The sequence below is a fragment of the Gymnogyps californianus genome, chromosome 1 (genome assembly GCF_018139145.2).
Source record: "Gymnogyps californianus isolate 813 chromosome 1, ASM1813914v2, whole genome shotgun sequence".
In the NCBI taxonomy this organism is placed as follows: Eukaryota; Metazoa; Chordata; class Aves; order Accipitriformes; family Cathartidae; genus Gymnogyps; species Gymnogyps californianus.
Window position 1 is genome coordinate 86,552,530 of NC_059471.1, and position 27,099 is coordinate 86,579,628.

Genomic DNA, 27,099 nt, shown 5'->3' on the forward strand with positions numbered 1-27,099 from the left:
GAAAGGGAATTAGAGATACATGCTCAGATGAAATATGAAAGTAATTATGAATGTCAATTAAGTGGGGAGATGCAAGGAGGATATTCTACATGGCAGCTGACTACAGAAGATTTTTGTAGCAACAGTGGAAAGACTGCTGAGGAACAGAGTGGAGTCACATGCAGGCAGAGGAAAGAAGAGAAAGATGTGACTCGTGAGACATGGATAGAAAAAAAATGCATGGCTCCTGAAATAAGTGAGAGTGCAGTAGAACTCTCTCAGACTAGCTTCTTGTAAATAGGAGGTGGTCAGGAGTAGTTTATGCTTGCTGTGAATAGATAGAACCTTTTAGTTAAAGACATTCAGTAATCACAACATGAAGATTTGAATTGGCATGGTGTTGGGGCAGCAGAAGAAACTAGCATCACCAAATACAATTGCAAATATAAGATGAGGAAGAAAAACAAGGGCAAAGAATAATATAACATGTATGCATTATGAAAGCAAAAGCAAGGAAAAGAATGAGTTTGTTTTCTACCAGTTTTCACATTCTACTTAGAAAAAATATGAAAGAATTTCATATATTTACTTTTCAAAACAGGCTGTTGGTGCAAAAGAAATTCTGACTTCAAAATATGCGTAGACAAGTGGTAACGGGACTAAGAACAATGATAAACAATGAAGCAGAAAACAAATGTGAAAACTAAAATAGTCTTATGAGCTTCCATGGGAAAAAAAAAATGGTATTAGTAAAAAAATGGTATTAGTAAAAAAATGGATAGAAACACAGAAGTGAAACTATGATATGAGGAAACAGAGTTGTTTGCACAGCGTTACGCTACAGTCCCAAAAGCGGGACAATTATGTCATAGGTTGTATTAGTTTAGAGAATATGTAGGGGATCAGCAAGGAAAAAAAAGCAGGCCTTCATTAGCAAAAACAAGAACGTTAACTGCATGAAGGAAAGCAATTTCCACAATATAGCTACTGCAAAATCTATACTGGAAATAGCAAAGGGGGAAATTGGAGCTTGGGCAAGTCATAGGAGACTACATAAGGGAGGATGCACTTTAGCAAACAGGGGAAGTATCAGGGAAGCAAGTTGTTGGCAGCACCAGTAATATAAAGAAGTAGGGTGAGGAGCTGGTAAGATAGAGAAGGAAAAGGAGAGAAAATACTTTCTCAAAAAAACCCCAACTAAAACAAAAAACAACAAGGAAAAATGCACAGGTTGTCAAAAAAGGATAAGAAAGTTAAAAAATATTATGAAAATAAGATGGGAAAGATCATATGGTTGGATAAGTTATTATTACAGATTAGAGAGCTGCTATGAAATTCTTTGTACCTGGTATGGGGGAGGAATAGAAAGGCAAATTAGATAGGTGGCAAAGGGAATTAATAGTATGGAATAGGGAGTGAGGATTTACCAGTACCTTTGGAAATGAGGGAAGAGTAGAAATTAGATATTGCAGCCCGGAGGGCATCCCTGTAGAATACCTGATGAGATATATAAATAAGAGTGTACTCACTTGAGAATCATAGTCATGGTTTCTTTTCTGTCTTTCCCTTGGAAAGGTAGAGTACCAGTGAGCATTTCAAACTGTATAGAGTAAAACTTTCATCAATTACATTACCTGGACAAAATCTAATTTTTGACAAAACTACTTAGCATCTTAACCTTCCAAAATTCATGCATGTTAACAATCAAGTCTGTGCAAAACAACTTCCCATTCTACAATTTAAATTACTATGAACATTGAGCAGCCTTTGCCATTTTTAAAGCTGCGAAATATTTTCCTATATTGATACCTTGCTTTACATGCTTTTATCTGAACAATTTAGACTATAATGTTCTGTGTTTCACTTCTGCCTAAAAAGTTTATTCTTGGAAGACTTGATCTATACAACTGTATTTTAGTTTTCAAGAGAGTGGGGAGTAGGAAAAAAGATTCCCCTTTCAAAAGTTAGTGACGATTTCTCCTCATGCAGAGATATTTAAAAAGGTCAAAACTTTTAAAATTGGCATGTACATAGCCTTCATTGGAAAGGGGAAAAAGATTAGTTGATTGACAAAGACATGCATGATGAAAAGTGGTTACTGTATGCATACAGCGGAAATAAAGCCTGAAGAAACATGTAAGAACTACACAGTACGTGCATGCACATTCTACAGTGCCTGGTAGTAGGCAACAGACGCTGTTAAAATACTGATTTGTTCTGAAAGTGACTGAGTAAAAATAGATAAATAAAAAGGCACTTCCGTTGGGCTGCAGTATACTGCAGGGATATCAGAGCTAAGTGAGGTAGTGAAAGCAGTCTGGCAGCAGTCACAGCAGCCAACACTGAGGCAGAAATCCTGATTTTTGGTTTAATAATTGCAAAACAATTTAATGAAATTTCATGGCATACACTTAAAGCCATCAAAATTAAAATAATTATAAAGGAACCCTCTGAACAGCTTCTGCAAACTTAAGTCATCCTGAACACAAGGTATCCTCTATTCCCCTCTTTTCTGGTATGACACAAACATTCAGCCTTCTAAGCATTAAAAATGTACATGGATAACTTGAGTGAATAGTGTGTTACTGTAGTATTCTTAGATCTACAATAAGAGTATGAAGTTGCACTAACAGCATTCTTTAAAACCCCTTTTTATTAAAATAAAATTTCAAATTTCTTACTACCCTATAAAGTATTCAGAGAATAAAAGCTGCCAACTCTTCACTACTGCTAGATACTTTTTACTCTAAATATTATTTTTTACATGTATACTTATATTTAAAATTTTAAATTTAATATAATGCCAATATGAAAAAACCCTACTTTAACACTTCTTAAGACAATTGTCAGGAAGATGAGGCGCATAAGCCAAAACTATTAAAAAAAAAAAAATTCACCTTTTGTTTGTTTATAGTTTAGAATGATCTTCACAAATTGTACTTGCAAAAAACCTTTTTTAAAGGTAAATTTGTAGTGCTGCATGTTTTGCTTACACTTGCTTGAAATAAAAAGTTTCTTTAGCAAGCTCCTATTCATCACAAGCATACACACTTGTATGAACAACTCAGCATACGTGTTCTTTGTCCCCCCCCAAATGCTATATTCCAACGTCAATAGGCCAATAGTACTTTAAGAATAAGCCAACATTGGCCTTCCGTAGTTATCATCTTTTATTTCAGCAGGAGAGTACCTCAAATACATAATGCTTCTGAAAACTTTAAGTGAATGTTTTTAGATGTCTGGCATCCCTTAAAACAGTCACTGTTTTAAAGGACAAATTGGAATGTACTTCTCAAGGACAGTTTAAACATACTTAGTGTCTAGCAGCAGGAGAAGAGAGGCCAAATGATTTGTTGAGATATCTTTCTAGTATCCGTTTCTATGCTATAACATCTGTTCAATTTAGATACTGTGTACTCATACCACACCAACAACAACCTGAATTCTCAATCAACACAGATTCTAATTCAGAATGATTTAAGAGTGGATACATACAGATTGTCTATGAAAATTACCATGCAAACTAGAAATGCAAGCAACAAAAATATGTCTTAGAGAAAACTGCACTGTATTCCATATACTAATTTAGAGAATTTGCTTTTTAAGGTCATATTTTTGTATTCAAAGTAGAAGCCAAAGTGTTTAAAATGCAGTGCACTTAGACTGTGAAAGCTACACCAGTCATGTCTAACATCTTTCAGCAATTTTCAATTTTAACATATGCACTTCATAAGCACAAAATTATGTTTTCCAGCTTTATAAAGTAAAGCTGAAGTTTAACTATGTTTGTATTATCAACAACAAATATTCTGCAACTACACTGTAATTATCTTTTAATTGACTGTGTTCTTATTGATAAAATGTGCAGTTATGGGGGGGGTGTGCTTGTCTGTCTGGAGAGAGTTTAGTTATCAGGTGCTACTTTTACATAGTCAGTTTTCAGATCACAACAGCATTCTGGATGATTAAAACGTGATAGGACGACTTCTTTTCAGACACAAGAGTCCTTCTTGTACTACAAAGCACACGTTAGTTGTACTGTTACAGTCATATGTAGCAGAAGCAGTAAGAAACAAAAACATTTCCTTCAAAAATACAATTATTTAATCTTTATGTCAAAAATGCACACAAAAATTATAAATATTAAAAGCCATTCAGCATTCCTAAAGTACCAAACATGATCTATTTTTCCTTCCCAAAGCCATATTTGATACACACATTATTTCCCCCGATGCTGCAACTTCACAGAAGTTAACGCCTTGCAGAAACACCGTAAGCAACTGAGCAACTGTATCCCATATCAGCTCAGTGTCATTTAGATTATTTTGATGTGTGAGAACAACAGCTGTCATTATTCCATTAAGTTGTTAATTACACTGGAGACCAATTAGAAAGTTATCATTCATTTTTTTCCACTTGAGAATAAATTCAAATTTAAAATTTGGATCTAAATTTCTTCCTCACCTTGGAAGAGACAGTATTTTTCCTGTATACTTCAATATTCCTTTTGGTCTCTGTAACATTCAAACTACAATAGATGCATAATATTTCAGTTCAACGATAACAAAAATACGGCATATTGTTGGTGTTGATATGAGGCCTAGTCCATGTTCTTGATCCAAACTCTGTGGTATTGTTATTAATTTCATATAATTTAGACTTTTTTGGTAGTTAGAATTCATTTAACGCTCACCTTAGAGTTTAATGTTTGATTTGTTTCACCAAACCTCGCAAAGCACAGTTTTGCTATTATTTACTTTTACCAGAAACCTACCATTAAAACACCAAAAGACCACCAATCTGCACTCTGTGTATGGCCTCGTCTATTAACGACTTCTGGTGCCATATATTCCACTGTTCCACAGAAAGAGTAGGCTTTTTTTTCGTGATCAATTGACTCCTTACTTAAGCCAAAATCTGGGGAAAAAATGTAATTAGAAAGTTAATACTTTCACTATAATGTGAAATGTGATGCTTATATCATTCGTATATACACCCAAATACACATATGGGAATTACAGAATTCTCCTCCCCTCCCTACATTATCACAGGCCCATAACATCAGATATACTTGTAAAGCAGATATCTTATTTAAATATTTATATATTTCATTTATTTCAAACTAATTACACTATTTGCTCCACAGCAAAATTACCTACCAGTTAAAATTACTTATTTTACCATACTGCTTTACCAAAAAAAAGGAAAATGAAAAGATTTTATTATGAACAGAGAAGATCCAGGTGTTGCAATTTCCCTTTATTCACCTGTCAATTTGATATGTCCTTCCTCATCAAGCAGGATGCTAAAAAAAAACAATAAAAAGGATAAAATAAACTAATTAAAATATCTTTTAACTGTTGTTTCAGACAGTGTACTGACAACATTTAGGAATAAACAGAACAGCATACACAAAGACAAGCAGAATTGAACATGCATGAAAATGAATCATTAGGTGGAGATACTTTGAAACTACACATTTTCTTTTCCTTCAATTCTTTCTTTTTAAAGATTATGAAACATAATCAGCACATCAGAGTTTTATTTAACTATTTGGTTAAATTCAGCACAGTATGTAGTAACATTTATCTTGAACTTTCAGTTTTGAACATCTGCAGCACGTGTCATCACAATTGTTAAAAATAGAGATATAGTTCTATTTCTCTCAAACTGAGCACAACATGTTAATGCAATGTATGTTTGTATATGTATACAAAATGGGTACTCATTTGTAATTCCTGTTTCAAAGGGTGTTGACCACTTCAAATAACATAAAGTAATAAACATTCTCATGGTGTACCAAAGGACAGGACCCACAGGCCCTATACTTAGAGCAGGCCTTGTGCTTCCGCCTGTTTATTTCAATCACAAAAAAGGCCACACTTCTCTGAGATGCCAACTATCCTTAACTACCACTGAATACAATCGCAATTCAAAGCATGCAAAGTATTCACGAACTGGACTCTGTAACACCACTGACACAGCGGACTTAGTTCTTCCAGCTTCTCCTGCTTTTCATCCTGGGGATGAGACACGGCCTAGGCACACAGTACTTGTCCATTTCCCCTACCCTTCCCGTTTCCTCCTTGCTGTTTCCATGGTGCGAAACAGCCCCACAGTATAGAACTAACTCTCACAGGCTCTATCTATCTCATCCATAACTTGCAAGTAATTTCAACCTTTGATAGGCTTTTTAATCAGATACAACCAAGGCTTAAAACCAAGGCTTTTCAATAGGTAAAGACACATACAATTTTAAAAAAAAAAAATACTATGTTTGAGGCAGTAGCTATTTAGTCTTCTGACAATGACTATTTCATTCTTTTCCTCTTGGAAGCAAATGTTAGCAAAATAACTAAAGTTCTCTCACTTTGTTTTTTAAAGATCTTTTTCCACTTGGTAAGCTTATTTTTCCTCACTTCAGAATTACTTAACAGAACACTCCCAAAGTTCAAACATAATTAATTCCCTGTTCATTTGTAAGTGCAATCCCATGCCAAAAGTCTCCAAATTTCTGATTTGAGTATGAATCTTTCCCTTCTTGTCAGTCAGGGCTAAACATTTTTAGATTTGTGTCTTTTTTCCAGGAGATGCACAAAAGAACAAGCTATCCTAATGGAAGTTCCATGGAACAGCCAGGTTCTGTGATACTTGTTACTCATTTTTGCTCTTTTCCAGCAATACTTTACATGAGACAGTTATCTCACACAGACTTTTCAGGTTCTCCACATAGCCACAACTACAGATTTCCTGGCAATGAGGCAGAGTATGTTAACTATCTGATTAAGCACAACAGAGGAGATGCACACATTATATTGTCACTTAGATTCCCCTCCAGGTAGAGGGTAACACTACAGCATACATTTATATCTGAAAGGCTCAAATGTTCCAGATGATAGCACTGACATTTTCTTCTTTACATCTTCTAAAACTAAAAAAAAAAAAATTACCGGAGGAAAGACATAAACAGGAGACAGAATTCAGTCATTTGAATGAAGCAAGGATAACTAATATATTGAGACACAACACCATACGAGAACTGTAGCTTCAAGCTTATTTTAAGTTTTCAGTGTAATTATGTGATCGTCAATACACTAAATAAAGCCTGTGACTTACTATTTTCATGTTTTACTTTAAAATTTAAACTCCATTCTGCTCTTACTGCAGTGCATTTTAAAAATCAGCGTTGGAAAAAAAATGTTTGCTGTTAGGCTTTCAAATGCAAAGATACAACATTCAACTGTAACTTTGTATCATGCATTTGTTCTAAGTTTATCTCTAGTTCAGAAATTCTACAATAATGACAAAAACAAAAGGCCAAGAAGACCTCTTCTCCATTGTACACCCTAAAACACCTGGAAAATGAAAGGTAGGAATATTTCAGTATACTCTTTACTTAAAGTAACATGGATTATAGTACTCAGCATATCACTCTGAAACTAGATGCTCATATTCTAGTGGAAATGAAATCCAACCTTTTTAATTAAAATAGCCCACAAGCTTCCCCCACCTTCCTCCCTGTTTAGTTTATATAGTAAATTACTGAAGTTTAACAGCTGGAAAGAGAAGTCCATAGGTAGAAGTGCTATAGAAATCAAACTAATACACTGCATTTGCTGCAGAGAAGTCTTACTTTTCTGGTTTTAGGTCCCGGTATATTATTCCAAGACTATGTAGATGGTCTAAAGCAAGTGCTAATTCTGCCAGGTAAAATTTAACATCGTCTTCTGTGAACATCACCTGAAAAATCAAAACAATGTATTTTACATGTAAAATCTGTAAAGCTTACACCAGCACCAACTAAACAATGGTAACAGTGGTTTTACAGAATGGTTCTTCATAATACTTGAATTCATTTCTATACAAAACCCTAGAAATTCAAATTTCTTGGTTAGACAAAAACTAGGATTTTATAATCAATACTATTTCACAGTACATACTTGAAAAAGAACTTCTGAAGCCAATGTATTATTCTTTCTGCAAAACTGAGGTTATTTGCTTCTGATTGTTCAAGAGAACAGACAGACACATTGTAGTGGGACTGAAAAATTTTGGAAAGCATTTAAAGAATGTGACTACCTCTTTACTAGATGTGACCATTTCATTTCCAGACAACAAATGGACTAAAGAAGTCCAAATGCCTGAATTTCATCTACAAAGTCAGAGAGACAAGAAAAGCACAGGCATCTTGGTTTTGAGGAGACCATAAGTACTATGAGAAAGAAGTTACAGTGATGGTAAAAACCCCAAGATGCAGCTTGAGACGTAACTGCAGAAAAGGTAGATCAAAGAGTAAACTAAGGAAATAGCCTATGTAAGAGCACAGGTAAGATCTCAGGTAGCAATCCCACATTTTCTGTTAGGAAGACAAACTAATCCCTGTTTACATTCAATGAAATGAACATGTTGTCCCCATTATATCAACAACTGTTGTGATCCACTGACAGAAAACATTAAACTTTTCTGAGAATTTAGAAAAAGATAAAAATAAAAAAAATCCTGCATTTGATTCTACCTCAGCTGCTGCTTTTTTTTTTTTTTTTTTTTTAAAGAATTTGAAACTAATATCTTTAGATACAGCACATGGACCTGGAAAAAAGAACGGCAATGGGGAGCACAGACGAACATTATTTTAAGCAAGAGTTAAGAACGGAGAGTATAATACATTTTCCCCTTAGTAGTTTAAAGAGAGAAAGCAATATCAAAGCTTGTACAAAAGGTGTTGCTGACGTCACTTCTACAAAAGAGCCAGTATTTAGTACAAGCACATTCAAGAAGGGAAATATCTATAAGAAACATTTAAAAGCTCAAATAATGAAAGATCCCATGAGGATGATAATACACCCACACGATGTTTTTTAAAAACATTGCATGGAATTCATCTCTCCTAACCTTAAACATCTGCAGTGTAGACATCTAGCTCCGAATTAATCACTTTTCCTTTTGTAGTCAATGGGGAAAAAGCAGGAACTTTTAGGCTGCAGTTCATCTGATCTATTTTAAAATCACATGAATTGATATGAGGATGACATTAATTGCATCCAGCATGCTCATTTCACTCCATCAGTTATGAACAATTAGCTTAGATTCAGGTACCTATAATGAATATTTCTTATCTAACCATATTAAATCTTATAAAATTTGAGTCGCTCAAGATGAAAAAGTCATCAGCAGGAAAGCAATATACATTCTTTCTTGGAAATCAAGAACGAACTATGGATTTTAAGAAAAAAGTATCTCAGTTTTAGAGTACTAATAACCTTCTACTTATCTGTGGCAAAACAAACTAAAAGAAGCAACTTGAAACAGATGGCTTCACTGAATTCAATGTAAAGATTTATGTGGTCAGCACAGAACTGATGATATATCTATATGCAAAATGCATTGCATTCTACTCTCCTCTTAATAACCATACAGCTTTGTAGCGGTGACCCAACTGTCCCAGATACTCTGTAGCAAGGCAAAATGTAACGCAGCTACAATTACAAGTTCTGGCTACCAGATACATATTGGATATATTTATATCTCTATCCTATCATATATTTGTTGGAAGTTTTTGCATGAGTGATGGCAAAAAAAAAATAAATTCTGATATATGAAATGTTAGCAGTTATTTTAGGTGTTATAATCAAATTAATTTGAGGTACTCAAACTTTTCAAAGTTGTTATTTCACATATCTACACAGAGATATCACCAGCATGACAGAGGCAAAGTGTTCATGTTTGGAAAATTACTAAAATAAGTGGAATGCAATTCTTGCTTTTTTAATATTTATAAATAATGCAATTTTGTGTTCATATGTAAATCATTAAAAAAAAAAAATCTATCTGACACTAAATTCTGGATAGTAAAACCAGACATAAATCAGTTAATTTGAATACAACTACTTCATATAAATCCATGCTGTTTCTGAGACTCATCTTTAAACATGGTAGCAATACGAGAAGAAAATTTTGCGAAGTGTAAAAAGCAGCACAGAAAGACTGCTTGTCTAAGCCTTTTTTCAGAAACAATGTAAATTACCAACATGAAGTGACTACTTTGTGCAAAAACCCCGATGAAACAAAAAACCTAGCTGATTAAAAAAAGATATTCAAAATTTTATTCAATGAAAACTGAATTTAAAAACTAAACTCTCCTAATATAGGCAATTTATATTCAAATTTTATCAATAGACAATTTTCAAATTAAAAAAAGTTTACCTCTTTGGATAAACGTGTAAACAAGTCTCCTCCCCTGAGAAAATCCAAAATAAGATATAGCTTCCCTTCTGTTTGAAAAGCTGAAAAGATCAATTAAAAAAATTAAACATAATCTAATTTTACCCGTGATCAGAAGAATAACATACCCAATAATTCACCCTTATTTTCATTATCAAAATGAATTCTTCTTCTTTCTCCTTTGTGGAAAAATTTATTTAAATGAATTAAGTAACTGTTCCTCTATCATGGACCAAGTAACTCCCATGCCATGTGAAAGCAAAGCAAGTCACCAACGGAATTTCTAAAAAAATAAACTCTACTTGGGTTAGTCAGCATTTCATTCCAGATTTTGGAAGTAAAAAGCCTAGATTTAAAAGGTAAATTAGTAACTATTCTAAAACCTCTGGAAACTCAGCTTAACAGGGAGATCTAGTCTAGTTTGCAAGAGTGACAAGTAAAATAGTGAAAGCTACATCATTTAAGCCACATCAGAGAGTGACAGAGATCTGAGGTTTGAACTATAGGAAAAATGGATCCTAAAAGAAAAATATAAACTGAAAAAAAAAGAACAGAAACTGTTCTTTATCTTTTTTTCAGTTTACTTTCTGCATGACATGTTAAGAGTACTGATTTCCTCCCCCCTCCACATGAATATTTTTTTATGGCTGCCCATACTACTAAAATTAAAAGGCATATTCCCACCAATTTTGATGCAACTAGAAGTAATGCCATTGCATATGTTCTCTATAGAGTAAATAAAGCAAGAATAAGAAATAATTAAAAAAAGTGAATGACATATACAAAAGATAAGAGGTTTTGGAAAAGAATAGCTAGACATAAATAGATAACTGCTTTTTCATAACACAAATGGCTACAGACTCTCAGTCCTGTAAAGATTTAACACAGTGCATGGTTAGCCATGTGCTTACTTTGCATGAGAATTACTATACAGCAAGTCTTTGCACAATCAGGATTTAGATAGCAGACTAATTTTCTATGATTCTCTGAACCACAAAGCAAATATTAGGTACTATCTTGACAAGCACCCATTTTTACAATATAAAAATGAATTTTTCTGCAACTCACCATAATGTAACTTGACAATAAAAGGATGGTTAACTTCTACTAGGATATCACGTTCCATTTTTGTCCGAACCCGATCTCGAACTACAACAGAACACGAGCAAGATTAAAAAAAAAGAATTTACATTATGAATCAGTATTTCTCCTGTGTTTCCTGATGTACTTCACATTGTATCCTGCAGTATGACAACTGTCTGCAGGTCACTATACTTTACACAGAAGAGATTTGAGAGAGAATTTATTTCACAGTGCAGAGTTTTCTGATAAATCTCTTTATGCATTTCAATTTGCTTCAGTTTCTGCTATTGGCAAAATCTGACACTGGGTAAATAAATTTAAGAAAAGCGCATGAGAAAACATAACCACCTTTCAGTCTGCCCTATACTTAGTTAACCTTTTAAACAGTAGAGCAAAACTGCCACAGCTATGTATAGAAAACACAGCCATTTTCTCTACTGTTGAAGAGTAGGGAGGATTAAAGTTATAGCAAAACAAACTTATAACATAAATACAATTATACTACCACAAAGATGCTTATATTGGTTTAACTCATTCAAATAACTTGCATTACTAAGATAGTAAGTACCTTCACAATCTGGAAGGGAAATTTTTTTTAATTTCCTTTCTTTATTATGAACTTGCAATAAAAAGAATATCAATTCAATGTAGTGTGCACTTCAGACAATCTTTTTAATTTTAAAAAGGCTTACTGAGAGTAAACGTGTGCATGGAGGAGTATATCAGACATCAGAAGCAGTTACTGCTCAAGCTGCCTGTGCTGTCTCACCATGGTGGCTCAGAATGGGACATGTATCTGCTCCTATGCCACTACAGATTAAACTAAACGAGCATCACACGCAGATGCCCTGCATATGGGGCTGGCAATCCATGAATACAGGCAGGACAGTCAGCTGAGCACAGCATCTGCTTCAGCTGTCCTAGGCAACTCCCCTGCCACTCCAGTCAGTGCCTGGTTCCTGTCTGAAGCTCCAAATCAACCAGGACACAGACAAAATTCAGAACTCATACAGATGACAGCTAGTAAAGTTTGCTACAGTGGTTTAAGATGCTGCATTTCTCTTTCTTTCCCTTATTCTACATTTTGTTACTGACCCTTTCCCAAATGTTACAATTTCTTGAATAAAGCACCCCAGAGCAATGAAGTCCAGTCCAAAGTTTAAGTTGCCAGCATTCCTTATACAGTTAACAAGTCAGAGTTCTCAGATATTAAAACATAACAAGTCAGGAAAAAAACAGTCAAGAAGCAAAAGGGTCTTTAAGAAGTTTAGCTATCTTTTCCCAGAAACAGGCACTTACAATAATACAGGTACTTGTGAAAAAGTTAGATAGATACATTTTCATGAATTAATAAAGCTATCAAGTTTCCATCTCCCTGCAGAACAGATTCCTAAAAATGGAAGCACATGAAATTAGTGCTCACCAAACGCAGAGCAAACCTCACATTTGAATTTTGACCTTTATATCTAAAGTCATGAAATATCACAATACAGTTGTGCGATTTCACTGTTCCAAGGGTTCATCTGAATTACAAAATTGAAATTCAGAATATTCTTTTTTTAGGCAGATTCAGTTGAGAAAAAAATTCAAAAGACTTAAGTGCCTATAGCTATGCAACAATTACATGAATAGCAAACCTTATTTCTGAAAAGCTAGAGAAAGTCCGGATTTACAAAGTCTCAACCAAAAGTAGTATAAGGAACTGAGCTCACTTCAGACATCAGTATTAGCCATTATTTGACTTAATAATCTGACTTTTGTTGACTAGAGTTTCCATATGTGTACTGCTGGAAATACTGCTTTTTCTTAACACATTTGATGCCAGACTCTCTAGCAATGATTTTGCCCTGTTTCTCTCCCCCCATCACAAAGGGGCACTGAAAGATGATACCTGCTATCAGAGTGTATTAACAAACTAGTCTCTGCACTAAAGTTGTATGTGTATATTCTTGGATTTGCTCTAAACATTAAAAGGTTGGACTGTGTAGTTACATCAATGTGTTCTGGTTAATATAGTTGCATTCCTATGAAAATATTCTAAATTTGATTAGTGAATCATGCATACCGCCTTCGATTAAGAAGCAGTCTTAAAGGGCATTTTTATCTTTAATTTTAGAACACAAAAATAGCTTTATAAAATAGATTTGGAAGAGCTAAAGAACCTTAGACAAATCAAGTAATACAGTGTATTATTTAAAATTACAATATTAGATCTCAAAAAATGTTGCAATTATGGAAAAAAGAATTAATTTCAGTTAATTTCATATTAAGATTTCAACAGTAACCTTCATTTGCTTGCAACTCCACTCTTCCTAAAACATGAACTGCAACCAAAAGACACTCAAAAGCATCTGAAAATTCACATACAAAGTGTTGAAAAGTGTGGCATCCTCCTGCTAGTGTCAAATCCTTGACTTCTTAGTGCCTCAAAGAGTCGTCTTTTCCAACCAAAAGTCAAGCTTCCAAATTCAGTATTTATCGGTCTCTGCCATCTGTAGGCAAAACTAGATCCACAGTTTGGACTGTAATTTTTACACATAAGGTTAAACTACAATCAAAAGGTGATGGAGAGCAGCCCTCAAATGTCTTAAAAAAGCAACTGCTGAATGACCTTTGACTCCAGTCCTGAGCTATTAACAGGCTGGAGAATGAAAGGCTATTGAGGATATCAAAGTACCTTAAATGAGTGGAAATCAATTTCAGAAAAATAGGAAGTAAGTAATGAGAATAACACGTGCCACAAAACACAGAGGAATCAAAATATAGGAAACTGTTCAAAAACACTTACACCCTCTGTAATAGTTTTAAGGGAAAGTGATATATAACGAGATTTGTGAGACAGATATTCAGCACTAGATCTTAAGCAGAAAAATTTCACATTCAACATTTTAGCAGAAGTTCACAATTCAATGTGAGTTTTTGTTCCCTCCATCATTCTATGAATATTTTCAGATGAAACTATATGTTAAAATTGCAGATCAATATAATAATCAATAACATAGGTGAAGTACTACAAGTTGTTGGAACTATCCCAAAACTATCATTGCAATTTCAGTGCAGTCATGAGTTAGAACTACAAATAGACAGAAGTATTAAACAATTGCATAAAGCAACAAATACACATTCTAGTTAAGGGATTAGTGTGAAAGATCACTTTCATTTTAATCTACAGTAAAAAATACATTATTTCTTTTTTCTTATAGAATTCTCCAGGACAGAATTAAGATTGTTCAGGTTTAAGCTTATTTTGTTATTGATACCATTCAAGACCAAAACCACCCAAGAAACAAAACAACTTACAACTCATTTTTGCTCAAGTAACTTAGATGATTAACTTAAGATTTTATCAAATGTATTCTACATCCAGAACAAGTGCCAAAAGTTTTCAGAAAAGGTACTGTATACTCGTGTTTTAAAGAAAGACTTAAACTCCTGTGCTTAGAACTTTTAGAATAAAACAGCTGATATAATGCACTTTTAAATATCATGCCCTAAATATAAACTGAGCAAAAGGCATTAACTGTATCCTTGGTGATACACAGCAAATGAAAAAAGGAAGGATATTAAGTTTCAAATAACAGCTCAGGAGCGAGTCAGGTGGCAGATATAACGCAACTACTCTATTAAACCACCATCACCTAACGAACTTGGTATGGAAAGGAACCTGCTTTCCCCTGTAACTATCAATATAGTACTGTTGTCTACTTAATCCTTCTGGGTTTACAATACAAGGCAGTGTATTCTGCTGTTTGCTAGAAGAAAGTTCTAAGACACACTCTGTAGAACAGCATGTGTGTAAAGATTAAGTTTTGGTATAATGTCCCTGATTTCTCTTTTTTTTTTTTTTCTCTCCCGCTAAACAGTGCTTACCTTTCAAGGTGGCCTTTTTCAATACCTTCATTGCATAAAGCTGTCTAGCATCTGATCCTGAGATTTTTTTGACAAGAAAGACCTGCATTGAAAATTTAAAAGAATTCTTATAACAAAATAAAGGCAAGTCAGATCAATACACTTTGCTATGACATTCAAGTAGTCAGTATTATTTCAATGAAACTCAACTCAACAGTTTTAGATTCTGCAAAGACAAACAAAAATTTCCTTGCATTTTTTCCTACTGTTCCTTCATTTCGTAATCTAAAAGGTTCATTTGCCACATTAATTTTGGTTTAACTTAATTTATTTCAGTGAGTAAAAGAAAGGATGAATTCGGATTCTCTTAGAAGTTGAGACAAATTTGAAACACAAAATTCAGCTTTTTAATATTAATCTCTGAATAGTTTTGTCTCATTAAAATTCATAAGATGGCATAGCAAAAGTGCTAATAAAATAATTGTCAGATATGAAGATAAACGTGTGTAAAAAAGTTGATCCAGAAAACTATGTGAATCAATGCATAACAAAATAATTTTTAAAAAAATAACCTATAAAATTATAAGAACCAACCTCTTGTGTCACAAAAACATATTTTTTTACGACATGCTTCAGATGAGTTTTGCACGTACCAATAAAGGCCAAGCAGCTCCAATTAAAGTGTGTTTCATTTCCTTCTTTAGTGTAAGGGGATTTGTTTTTAATATCCTTAATACAAAATGAATTCCAGTAGAGCCAAATTTTAGATTTAGAAATGAAGAAGAAAAAAATATACCTGCCACAAGTTTTCTGGTTATTTATGAAAAAGCGTAGAGACATGTTGTGGTGTATGAGAATGTTAAACGTGTTATATGAAATTAGTTTTATGTCTGCTTTTGTATTCAGTTCTCACTTATATTAACATTCATTTGCATTATCCAGAGATTACCAGAACATCATCAAGAGACCTTGAAAAGCATGCAGAATTAGTCTTTTTAAACTGAATGGGTAGTAGTGACATCTTCCCAAATTATTAGAAAAAAGGGATTATGGGTTTTGTAATACTAATCCTTTTTGCATAAAGGCTGAAACAATTGAGGACAAGACTGGCATTTTTGCTATACTTTGAGTCAGCTAGACAGTTAATTATTTTTGCTTTTTCAAAACTTGCCCCCCCCAGTTATAGCATTGAATTTAAATTTAGTAATATCAATAAAATAAAAGGGATTGTTGAAATTATCATTTATTAGCTCACATTTCCCTGCCCCTGAATGATTTACTTCTCCTGATCTGAAGATTTCCAAATAAAAACTTGGTTATGATTCTGGATGAAATCAAGCAACATAGGAAACCACCTTTGGAATCAGGTTTCTCAGTGAATTCTTACTAGTTTGAGTACAAAATTTTCTGGTTTCTGAACATCTGGATTTCCAAGCTTAACTGGAACTGCTACTCCAATAATGTGACTAACAGTAACTTCCTACCACCAAGAGAGAACTGGACTGATTATTCTCATTTTCCCCCACATCCAAGATGGATTTGGCATTATATGCTAGAGCTCAACATCACATTCAGAGTTGCAGTTAAGGCTGAAAATGGATGTAAAGGCTCTTACATTGCATATTCCGTTCTGTCTCAATGATCTGTGTTGCCACATGAAGTTTATGTTTTGCTTCCAAGTTGGATTTGGACAACTAAAAGTATGAATCATGTACACCTAGTGAGATCTCAGTGTGGACAGTACTCACGAAATGCTAGAAGCATTGCATCTTTAACAGATCTTCAAATAAATATCAAGGTATGTTGTGCCTTAACCAAATTATGACAGATAATGCCTAGCATGAACGCGACTAGGGTATATCACGTTTACTTCAGTAGCCATTATTGCCTGAAATTTGTTCTTTACAATTACAATCTGCTATAAAAATAAATTCTGCCTATAGCTTCTGTACTGGTGATGACCTACCATTAGCAAGTTAGCAACTAGGAATACTTATCAAAAAAACCTTTCAACCCTCACCCCCTCAAACACAGAAGAGTAGTTACAGAAAAATGACACTCCATTTTGACAGTGAATATCCAATTATTTCATATCAAGCCACTTTTTCTATGGAACTGTGAGATCTACATATACAAACTAGAAAAAAAATTACTGCTTTAAAAAGATCTGCCACAGTTACAGTGGCTAGTTAGCACTAATTTAGAAAGCAGTTTTCACTTGCAACATTGCCTTAATGCAAGATTGTGGCTGTTCTAAATATTTCACTCTTAATATTATTCAATGCTATATTCCTGAATAATTGGTTCCACAAAAGTTCAGTTACTAACCTTTCCAAAGGATCCTTGTCCTAGTACTTTCAGAAGTTCAAACTGTGAAGGGTCTGCTTTCTCATGTCCTTCCTTTACATGGTGAGTTATTGCAATTTCTTTGATAGTTCCTTCTTCCTGACAGAGGAAAAGAGTGGAATAAATTTATGTTAGTGGTGCATCTTCCTGAAATGTTTATAAATTCACAATATGTTGAAAAATATCAATGCCACTGAATCCAACCCACTCCCAAATGTAGATAAAAGACACGGAGCAATGCTACTTGCATAATTAAGACACACACAAAAAAATTATATCTGTTACAAAAGGCAGTATTAGTTCAGTAACGATGTGGCTTAAACTTTTAGGGATGCATCAGAATCCAGACAACAACAGAGCTGACAAAACAAGTCAGCAATTCCCAAGCTTTTGTGCTCAGGCCCATATTGTTTGGTTCATAATTTCTGTTCCAGATTCACAACCCATTAATGGAAACCAATCTTCTTAAGAAATTAGTCCTCTTAAAGCACACTTAGAGTGCATCAAATGGACCAGATCTCTTAGGAAAGCCCTCCTTTTCAACACTTGAATGAGGACCACTACGCTGCAGCGATGCTAACGCTCACCTTTATAAGACAGTGTAAGACTCAAGGCCAAAAATGTGCACTAATTAGGTTCTAGTGATGGGGGAGTAGAGGCAGCGTTATAAAGCTGTGCTTCTGAAGCACTAATTTATATATTTTTCAAATATTCAGCAAAATTTATGTGCATGAACTATTGCTGAAAGTATCCTTTTGTATCTGGTCATTTCAGTACCATGTATAAGTGCATAGCAACTGTCCATACACATCAGCATGCTCAAACACATGCTTCTCCTAGATCAACACTTCTCTTTCAAAAGGTTTTTTTTTCAAAAGATTCCAACCAAAGCTGAAAACAAACTGCACGTAACAAACCCTGAGCATGTATGTGTGAGAGAGTGTGTACATATATAAAAAAATTCCAACATACACTTTGGAATAATGCACAGAACATCCTGGCAACTTTTAAGATCAGGAAGTGAAAAAAGAAATTTTAATGTAAAGAACTTGGATTTGTCTTGAGTGTTCTAAAACTAAGATGACCAATAAGGATAGGTGCCAGTTTCCACTGTAAGACAGCCAATATTTTGCATGTGTGTGCATGTATGCATGCTGTATACTACTCCTAATAAACCTAAACTCCTTTTTCCTTTCAGAAGAAAATGCTACCATCACTGACTCAAGACTGAATCTTTACAGAGTTTGAAAGAAATACTGATTCCTTCTACCTGCCAAAGGAATTATTTGCTGGTGGACATTTATATTTTCATCTTTTAAATTAGTATATGATTAGTTGGATTACATACTACTTAAACCACCCACTATAATCTTAGACAATCCCAGGGGAGGAATAGCACAGTAGAACAGTTTGCCAAGTACATGCCAACAACATGCTGCATTACTTCGGATACTTTGATCCATTTCTGCTTAACTGTTTTTATCTATTAGCTCCCTGGCAATCTTGGGAAAGTAAAAAACGTGTGAAACGGAACTTCCTCAAATCCTTCTGTTATCTACTCAGATTCAGGGGACACAAAGAGATCAGGTGGACATGTTGCTTTAAAAGCATCACAAAATGTAACAAAAACAAGAAATAAAGATGAAAAGATATTAACTTGTTCTCTATACACAAACAAAAATTATTTTTGAATGCAATGCAATTATTATGCAACCAACTTTCCAGTGGTTATTTTGGGCACCCTCTAAAAAAACCCAAACCACCACGTGACATTCCTGATACTAAGAGAATATTCCCAGTCTTCACAGTTTCTCAGGGTTCCGATACTCTTCAGTCCTTATAAGGCAGACTTAATACAACTCTGTTTTAAATGAAATGGAACTCAGATCATATCTTACTTTAGCAGCTTGTCCGTAACATATGCTTGGGAGCAAGATTTATGATGAATTTGCAGTTTCCTTTTCCGACATAACTGCCGAACATTTGTTATTTTAACCTAAACAGTATTTTGCAAATGCAGTTAAAAACACAAAAGCTAAGCCTTTAATAGAAATGCAAATTATATGCAGAAGTAATCAACCCTCACTGTACCCACTATCTACCTGAATTAAAATACAAGCCTTTCACACGGTAAAGAGAGATCTCTATTTCTCAGCTAACTGCACTAATTACATTAGTTGATAGATGTCATCTTACAGTAAGGTGGAAGAGAAGCCAGCTGTTCAGTCTGGTACCGAATTTGTCTTAAGCTCTGCCTCTGATCATTCCCTGGTATTTGGAAGAAACATTTGTCCCATGTGACGAATTCAAATTAAATGAGATGATGTATAGGGTGCTGAAAGACTCTGGTCCTCCTCTCCTTTCTTCCATTCCCTGACAACTTTCGCACCACTACAGACACTCACTAACCAGTGATTTGGCCGTTGCAATGGTGGGATCTTCTTTCCAGTTATAACTACACCCTATTGCCTATATTTTATTTCTGTTATTTATAAGCTTGGAAAGCTCTCTTTTCTCAAGCCTTATACTGCAGTAATGTCTAAATAAAAGTCCCAAGACATAAGTTTCTTTTTCTACCCACACAGCGCTCTCTTAAGATCTTCTTCACACTAGAAAGTAAAACTGTCACAGAAAGCCCCATTTAAAAAAAAGCAACACAAAATACCGTGTTAGTCAACTTAAAGTGGTTGCTACTGGCTTCCGTTATCATGAAACGAAATATAGAATACAAGGAAACAAACAGAAGGTAACATTACTCTGAGTTTCCTTAACATTTCCTTAACAGTATAATAGTGTTAAATCAACACTGGCCTAGAAGGGAAGTGAGTGACAAACAAGTTGGGGTATGAATTTAAAACACCACTATTTCAGAATAACTTCCTGTACTGATATAGTTTGCAAGTCAGAACTATTCTGGTCAGTAAGTATCTCAGTATAAGTAAGCTCTTAGTAATGTACCTCACAATATATGTCTATGCACAGGAATGCATACATACATAGGAAAGAACACTGAATGGACTATATTCCACAGACAAATCAAATCTAAAAGAGAAAAGTTAAAAAAAAAAAAGGGGGGGGGGATATTCAGCAGCACCAAGGGTGACTCATTTTTCTCTTTAGGAATCAGCTGCAAATTAGAATACCAAACATGCTTGTTGGGGGGGGGGGGGGGGGGCGGGGGGGAGGGGGGAGGGATACACACCTAGGCAAGCAGTGAAAAACTAACCATTATTAGGCTATAAAAGTAATAGCCTAATCATGTTGCTGGAAAAGATTCCATATTTTAGGTACTTAACAAACACTAAATACTCACTTTTGTTCTAGTAATCAAATTTATGTGAATTTCTTTTATGTTCACTTTTTAATTCAAGACTACATTAACTCTGCTGTAATATGAAATACTTGTATTTGTTTCTGAGCTCTTATTACAGGAACAACTATTAGATAATGTATTAAAAGGAAACTGGACTTCAAACCCTAAAGGAAGTAGAAGCTGAAGAGCCTTACTAGGTAAGTATTTCTCAGTACTAACAAAAAAACCCAGAAAAGCAAGAGAAATATGTCAGTTTATCTATACATAGAATCTTCTGTAATTTATCCTTCAGATTTCTGAATTTTCAGTAGGAAATCTGAACAGTTCTGTGTGTAAAGTGGCCCATGCCGAGCTGGATGGCATAACACACCGCTTGCTTTACGCAGATGAATTTGTCTGCAGATCTTTTTCTGAGAAATATGTTCTAGGGACAACTGAAAAGCTGGTCTAGGGCTAGTAAACTGGGCTCTGAACTGCTGGGAGAGCCACCAGTATCATCCACAATACCATTCCTATTGTTCTCACAGGCTTGTAATTTCCACTTCTTTTATTACTCCTAATAATTCCGATCTTTTTACAGATTGATTTTATTTTCTAATCATGAATACAACAGCAAAAAGAGTACATAGCCCTTTTACGTCTAACTTCCAATTCTTGAAGATAATGTGACAGTGGTATGAAAGGAAAAACAAGTAAAAGGGGTCTGTGAGATAATTCTGGAGTCTGAGCTTAAACCATCTGTAGACCCTTTAAGAGAGGGTTGCCAGACATGCACTTGCAACAACTAAGTATTGTGAGTGCCATATGAGATACAGTCTTGTGACACAACCTAACTCTGATAAATTTATAAAATACAATAAACACGCATTAGAATTTAAATAGCGCCTCAAAATATAGAAGTATTCTTAGTCTACACATTTTATATAAAAAGGACAGAGAAACAATCAACTAAAGATTAAAATAATTTAAAAAAAATATTTAAATGTATGCTCTGACACCAACAAAATAACCCACATGGAAAAAGCTCTGAATCATCTACATGATCAGATTTACTCTCTTACTTGTATCAGGAAGAGGAAGGCTATCTGGAATAAGGAGCATTAGCACATCCAAACACCATAGGGGTCCTGCTGCACCTAAAGTTCTCAGTTTCAGGTTCTTGAATAAACGCGTAAGCACAGTGGGAACATGCACAACGACAAGTGCTTGACAAAAAAATTCCAAAACACTGGGACAGAAATGGGAAATTCAGCAAGAAAGTTACCTTCCTCTCAAAGATGTGTATGAATTAGATGTGAATTAACTTAAACAGAACATCAAAGAATAAGCTGGTATGTCACATATGGAATGCTTACTTAGGAAGGGTATCCCTGGAAGACAAATTCCTCCTTTTCTGGGTACTCAAAATTATGTGAACATGAGTAGAAATATTTTAAACACTTAACTCTTTATGATAGCATATTTCAGATAACAGTTATTAAAAGAGCAATTAGTTCACCAGCTTCACAATGAGTGACAAAGATCTGAGCATACACTCTTCAATATACTGAAAGTATTAGTTAAAATTATGATATGTTTAGATTACACTAAAGGGAAAAAGCAGCAGCTATCTAAAAAACGTGAAGTTTCACAGCAGCAATAATAATGGAATGGTATATTTAAATTGTTCCTACACATAGGTGACATTTAATGTGTGTAAAGTCATGAAGTGACATAAAATTGGAAAGGTAAGAAAAAAAAAAAATAGTGTAACATTTACAGCTTAAGACATCCAAAGCATTCAGGTCAAATGGAACATGACTCAAAGTAAACTAGACCCATCCTGAACAGAAAGACTGACTGCATCGTCTCTGTTGTCAGCTTCAGTGAAATTAAACTGAAATCAGATGAAATACAGAAAGTTAACTAAAACAAAGATATCTAAAGGTAAGATCTCTAACAAAGATATGCATGCACAACAAGATTGGGGAGGGGGGGTGGGAAGGTTTCATTTTATTATAGTGTGGTTTTTTTAAAAATATATTTGTGGTCAACTATGCACAGAATAACAACAACTGGCAGTTTATTTTTTATAATATCAAGAGCAAAGATAAGTATGTGTAGTATATGCTATGAGTACCTATAGATTAAGGCTTTCTGAAAGAACATTCTATTCATTTTTAACATGCTAAAACATTTCAAAAGGATTGACATTACATTTTTGATGACTCTGATGCCTGTTATTGTGGAAAATGGGTGTTCTTATTTGATGACAAAAAAGGGAGTAACAGCAGTTAAAGGCTAAGCAAAATAAATGACTCCTTCACCATACCCGAATTTCACCAGGAAGCTTCTAACAAATTCTGAAACAGATTTCTGAGAAAATACTCTTTATAAAAAAGTTCAAATATGGATTTAGAAAACCCCAGAAGTTCTTATTGTGTGACATATGTGATGAATAACTGTACCCTATCTCAAATGCTTTGCATCAGGAAGGGGATATTAAAGATAACACACAACATCCGTATTCTGTTAATAAAAGGGACAGAAGTGACTGCAAAACAAGGTTGCGTGTTCACTTTCCCACGAAATGAATACTGCCTACATGTAGGTGAAAATATCTTCGGAAGTGCAGTGAATTACAGCTGGCAGATGACTAAGCACTGATCAAACAACTTTCCCTCTGTACACTTGCTAGCTGTATGAAATATATCAAGAAATACAACACCAAACCTGTAACATCCAAATAAAAGGTTTCATGGTGAGAGAAAGTAAAAGGCCACATACCAACCCCTTCTGCATCTAACAGAGATGGAAACTATGAAATAACTGACACAAAAAAAGGAACAAGGATAAGACATTAACCCTCATGCTCATTTTAAATAAAACCTCTGAATTTTATGACACGATTTCTGGACAAAAAAATACCACAGTATGTTTGCTTTTGGAACTGAGAAGCAACTTGCATCTCAGTAGAGGTTTTAAATAAACTATATTTTTCTACTAAGAGGCACAGATGACCAGGACAGACATGGCTATACATACTCATCAAAACCCAGTGGGAGGGAAGTCTGGCATATGCAACAAATTCTTAGACCGGTCCTGTATGCAAAAAAAGTTCTTCCTGGACAGCAAACGTTGTTGACATGCTGACCAAAAACTGTAAAAATGGGGTTAAGACTTTGCCTTAAGGTAAACATTAGATTAACAGATGAACAAATTTTAATCTCAATGAATAATTAAAATCTGTTCTAATATCTAAGCCAGGTTAAGTAACTACTGGAGAAATTAACTTAAATACTGATATTCCTGGTTCCAACATTATCCAGGTTTCACCTTTATCTGTTAATTCTGTACTGCTCTTAACAGAGCTAAGAAGGTACAATCAGAAGCATCTTCTACGTATAGTTCCTTACAGACTTAGTTATGACTTAAGTTGCCCCTTAAGATAAGTAAGAGTTCGTTCAGATTTTTCGCTGTAAAGCGACCTTCCAGCTCCTGGTCTTGTAAGGTCTTCTCTGAATCATTTTTTATTTTTAATACTTGATTTTTAATGTTATTTTGGAAGCCCTTGCGTCCCTGCTAGCCACAGCAACTATGGACTGATTTTATGCTGCATATAGAGAAATAGCCCCATACTATTCCCAGCCACAATCTTCCTGCCTCAACCTGCAGAGACTGCAGTTGCTAAGGCACCGACCATGACGCTGTGTTCAGCTGAGTGTTCAGTGGTATTGCTAGTCCTTTCAGAGTCACTGCCTGCCAAAGTAAAGTCACTCCCCCAAACTGTGCAAGATTCTTTGTTCCTAATACACAATTTAGCATTTAACTGTGCCAATATTGGTATTGTTAACACTCCTTCTGAATGGACACTATTAACACATTAAGAAATGTTGGTGGGATCCCATCAGAAACTCTTCCAGGAACTGTTTCATGAATATCTTCCATTTAAATAACATTTTAAAATGGATTAAAATACGTTTTATATATTTATTCTGTATAGTGATAATTTACGCATGAGAAACAGCCAGAATAACCATCAGGAATGTTCACAATTCTGAAATTTCAACTTCTATACAGTCAGGAACCAGAATGGGGGGGGGGGGGGGGGGGGGGGGGGGGGAAATAAATCTTTCGGCTAGTTTTAATCACAACAACTAAGTCAGACCTATATTGCCAGTATTGGTGAATACCCCTCTCAAACATTAGCCATCTTTCAAGATAAGACGACAGCCCTAAAATGAATTTTAGAATTAAGTTTGTGAAATAAAGATACAAATATTTCAACAGTATTAAAGTGCAACCCTTTTCCTATAAGACAGGTAATAGTAATTTCTATCAGTGTAAAGGACAGTTCATAGTCTACTTCCCTGTAATACTGTTCAGATGCACTTAATGAATTTTAACTTATCTGACAAACTCACTGCTGTGCCAGTTTATACTATTGACCATAAAATTTTCAAAAAAGCAAATCCAATGAATAAAGAGCTAATTGCAATCACCTTTTCCACTTGAAAGTCAAGCAGCAGCAAAAATACTGCTTTTATCAGTTTTCATTTGTTAGTATTAGGTATGTAGCTACATAGATTTTTCCATTTTTGTTATGGAAGTAGCAGCTTTGTTTTCACCCCTCTCAATCTCTTTTTCAGGAATGTTTTGCTTCCTCTAGACAAATGCTTGTTCTTGAGGCACATGTACATTCAGCACAAGTGAAGATAAGGCTGAAAACAGAAAAATGGATTCTCCAGCAAGTTACTTAACACTGCTCCAACCACGGTTGCAGGTTTCCTTTTACTACTTTGTTAGCCCTCATTGTACTTATCAGAACTCAGCTGGACATTGCTGTACTTGGCAAAATATTTTTCTGTCTGTCACAGGCAGAATAATGTTGATTCCTGTAATTGAATAGAAATAATTTCTGAAATATTGACTATGATATTAAACCTTGGTGCTGAAGTTACATAAAGCAGTTATGTCCTGTAAGGACAGTAAGCTTATTGGATATCAAGTGATTTTAAAAGGATGACTCAATGTTGGCACAGTTCCCCAGCTCATATACATAATTTCCTTTTCCTCCCCTCCCTTGAGTCAGGAAGTCTCCTAGATGCATTTTTACTTTCCCAACTTGTTATGAATGTAGGATGAATTTTCAGTATTACCTGAAGAAGTAAAACCCATACGAGCTATGCTTTTTGAAGTAAAAAAGAGCCAACAAATTGAAAACCAATTACTTTTACCTTTTGTATTAGGCCTTATGGAAATCTTTATTAAGGTAAAAACGGGAGTTAAAAATGTGAGGAGTGTTTCTAAAAATCTCAGACACATTCTATATACATTCATACATTCTATACCCATTATACTCCTACCTTTAAATTCAAAACTGCCTTTAAAAAAAATAAATTCAATGTCCAACAAGCATTTTACAATCTCCCATTGCAATGGGAGCAATGTTAGTGAGCTAAACCATGGAATAAAAAACATTCCTTATATTTGTGACTAATATTCAATTTGAGTCACTTAATAGAACTAATGATTACTTAAATGCTCATACACAAACAATTGTTCTAAAAAGCTGATTAAAAATGCTGCTTCTGAAGTAGCAATTATTCTAATACAACAAAAAGCAAAGCACTGCAATGCATAAAATTAAGTCAAGCCGACTTAAGGATATTCTGTGTATGTTGTCTGTTTTACACTAGTACCAAAGAAAAGCAAGAATAGAGCAGAAGTAAGTTCTAATTAACGTGGACATTTGCAGTCAGAAATACAGGTTTCCACAATTTACGCCTTTGCTTCTTTTTAAAAGATGGCAAAACTTACACTTTCAACTGACATCAAATTACTTGTTGCAGATGGCATCTATTGTTTTACCTGACAGAAAAGAAGATTTCCTAAAGGCAAACTCTATTGGCAAATGTTTAGTTTCAGGTTTGGGTTTTTTTTTTATTCTTAAATTGTTAAGGCTTTAAGAGAAAAAGAATGCATAGAGATAATAAAGAAAAATCACTGTATTTATGTATTTATTCCTTACTCCCTATACTTTCTACTCTTTTCAATTCCTGGCTTTCTACTACAACAGTTTTGAGATCTAGAAGGATGTCTATGTCCACGTTTGTTCCAGGTAGCCAACTCATTCACATAATGAAGACTGCAAACCTGGTTACTGAGACTGACCTCCTCCCATTCTTTTGGTGTTACAGATGAAGCAAGATAGGAGTTTGAAGAATGAGTTCTGTCCCAGAGCAACAAGTCAAAGGATAGATGAGGCCCTTTGGATAAACATGGCTGGCCAGGCTGGGAGGGTAATTCTGAAGATGCTTTCCCTCCTC

General features: G+C 34.6%; 1 protein-coding gene across 2 annotated transcripts in view; it reads right to left on the reverse strand.

The window, feature by feature from the left end:
• The window catches only part of RPS6KA3 (ribosomal protein S6 kinase A3), a 79,588-nt gene that overhangs the window by 26,090 nt on the left and 26,399 nt on the right, over nucleotides 1–27,099 (reverse strand). For both annotated transcript variants that reach the window (XM_050915518.1, XM_050915510.1), the window contains exons 3-10: nucleotides 17,461–17,577; nucleotides 15,154–15,235; nucleotides 11,269–11,349; nucleotides 10,183–10,262; nucleotides 7,613–7,719; nucleotides 5,247–5,284; nucleotides 4,754–4,896; nucleotides 1,509–1,579 (exon numbers count right to left, since the gene is read on the reverse strand). In XM_050915518.1, the coding sequence (XP_050771475.1) occupies nucleotides 1,509–1,579; nucleotides 4,754–4,896; nucleotides 5,247–5,284; nucleotides 7,613–7,719; nucleotides 10,183–10,262; nucleotides 11,269–11,349; nucleotides 15,154–15,235; nucleotides 17,461–17,577 (719 nt within the window). The remainder of the gene's footprint in view (nucleotides 1–1,508; nucleotides 1,580–4,753; nucleotides 4,897–5,246; nucleotides 5,285–7,612; nucleotides 7,720–10,182; nucleotides 10,263–11,268; nucleotides 11,350–15,153; nucleotides 15,236–17,460; nucleotides 17,578–27,099) is intronic.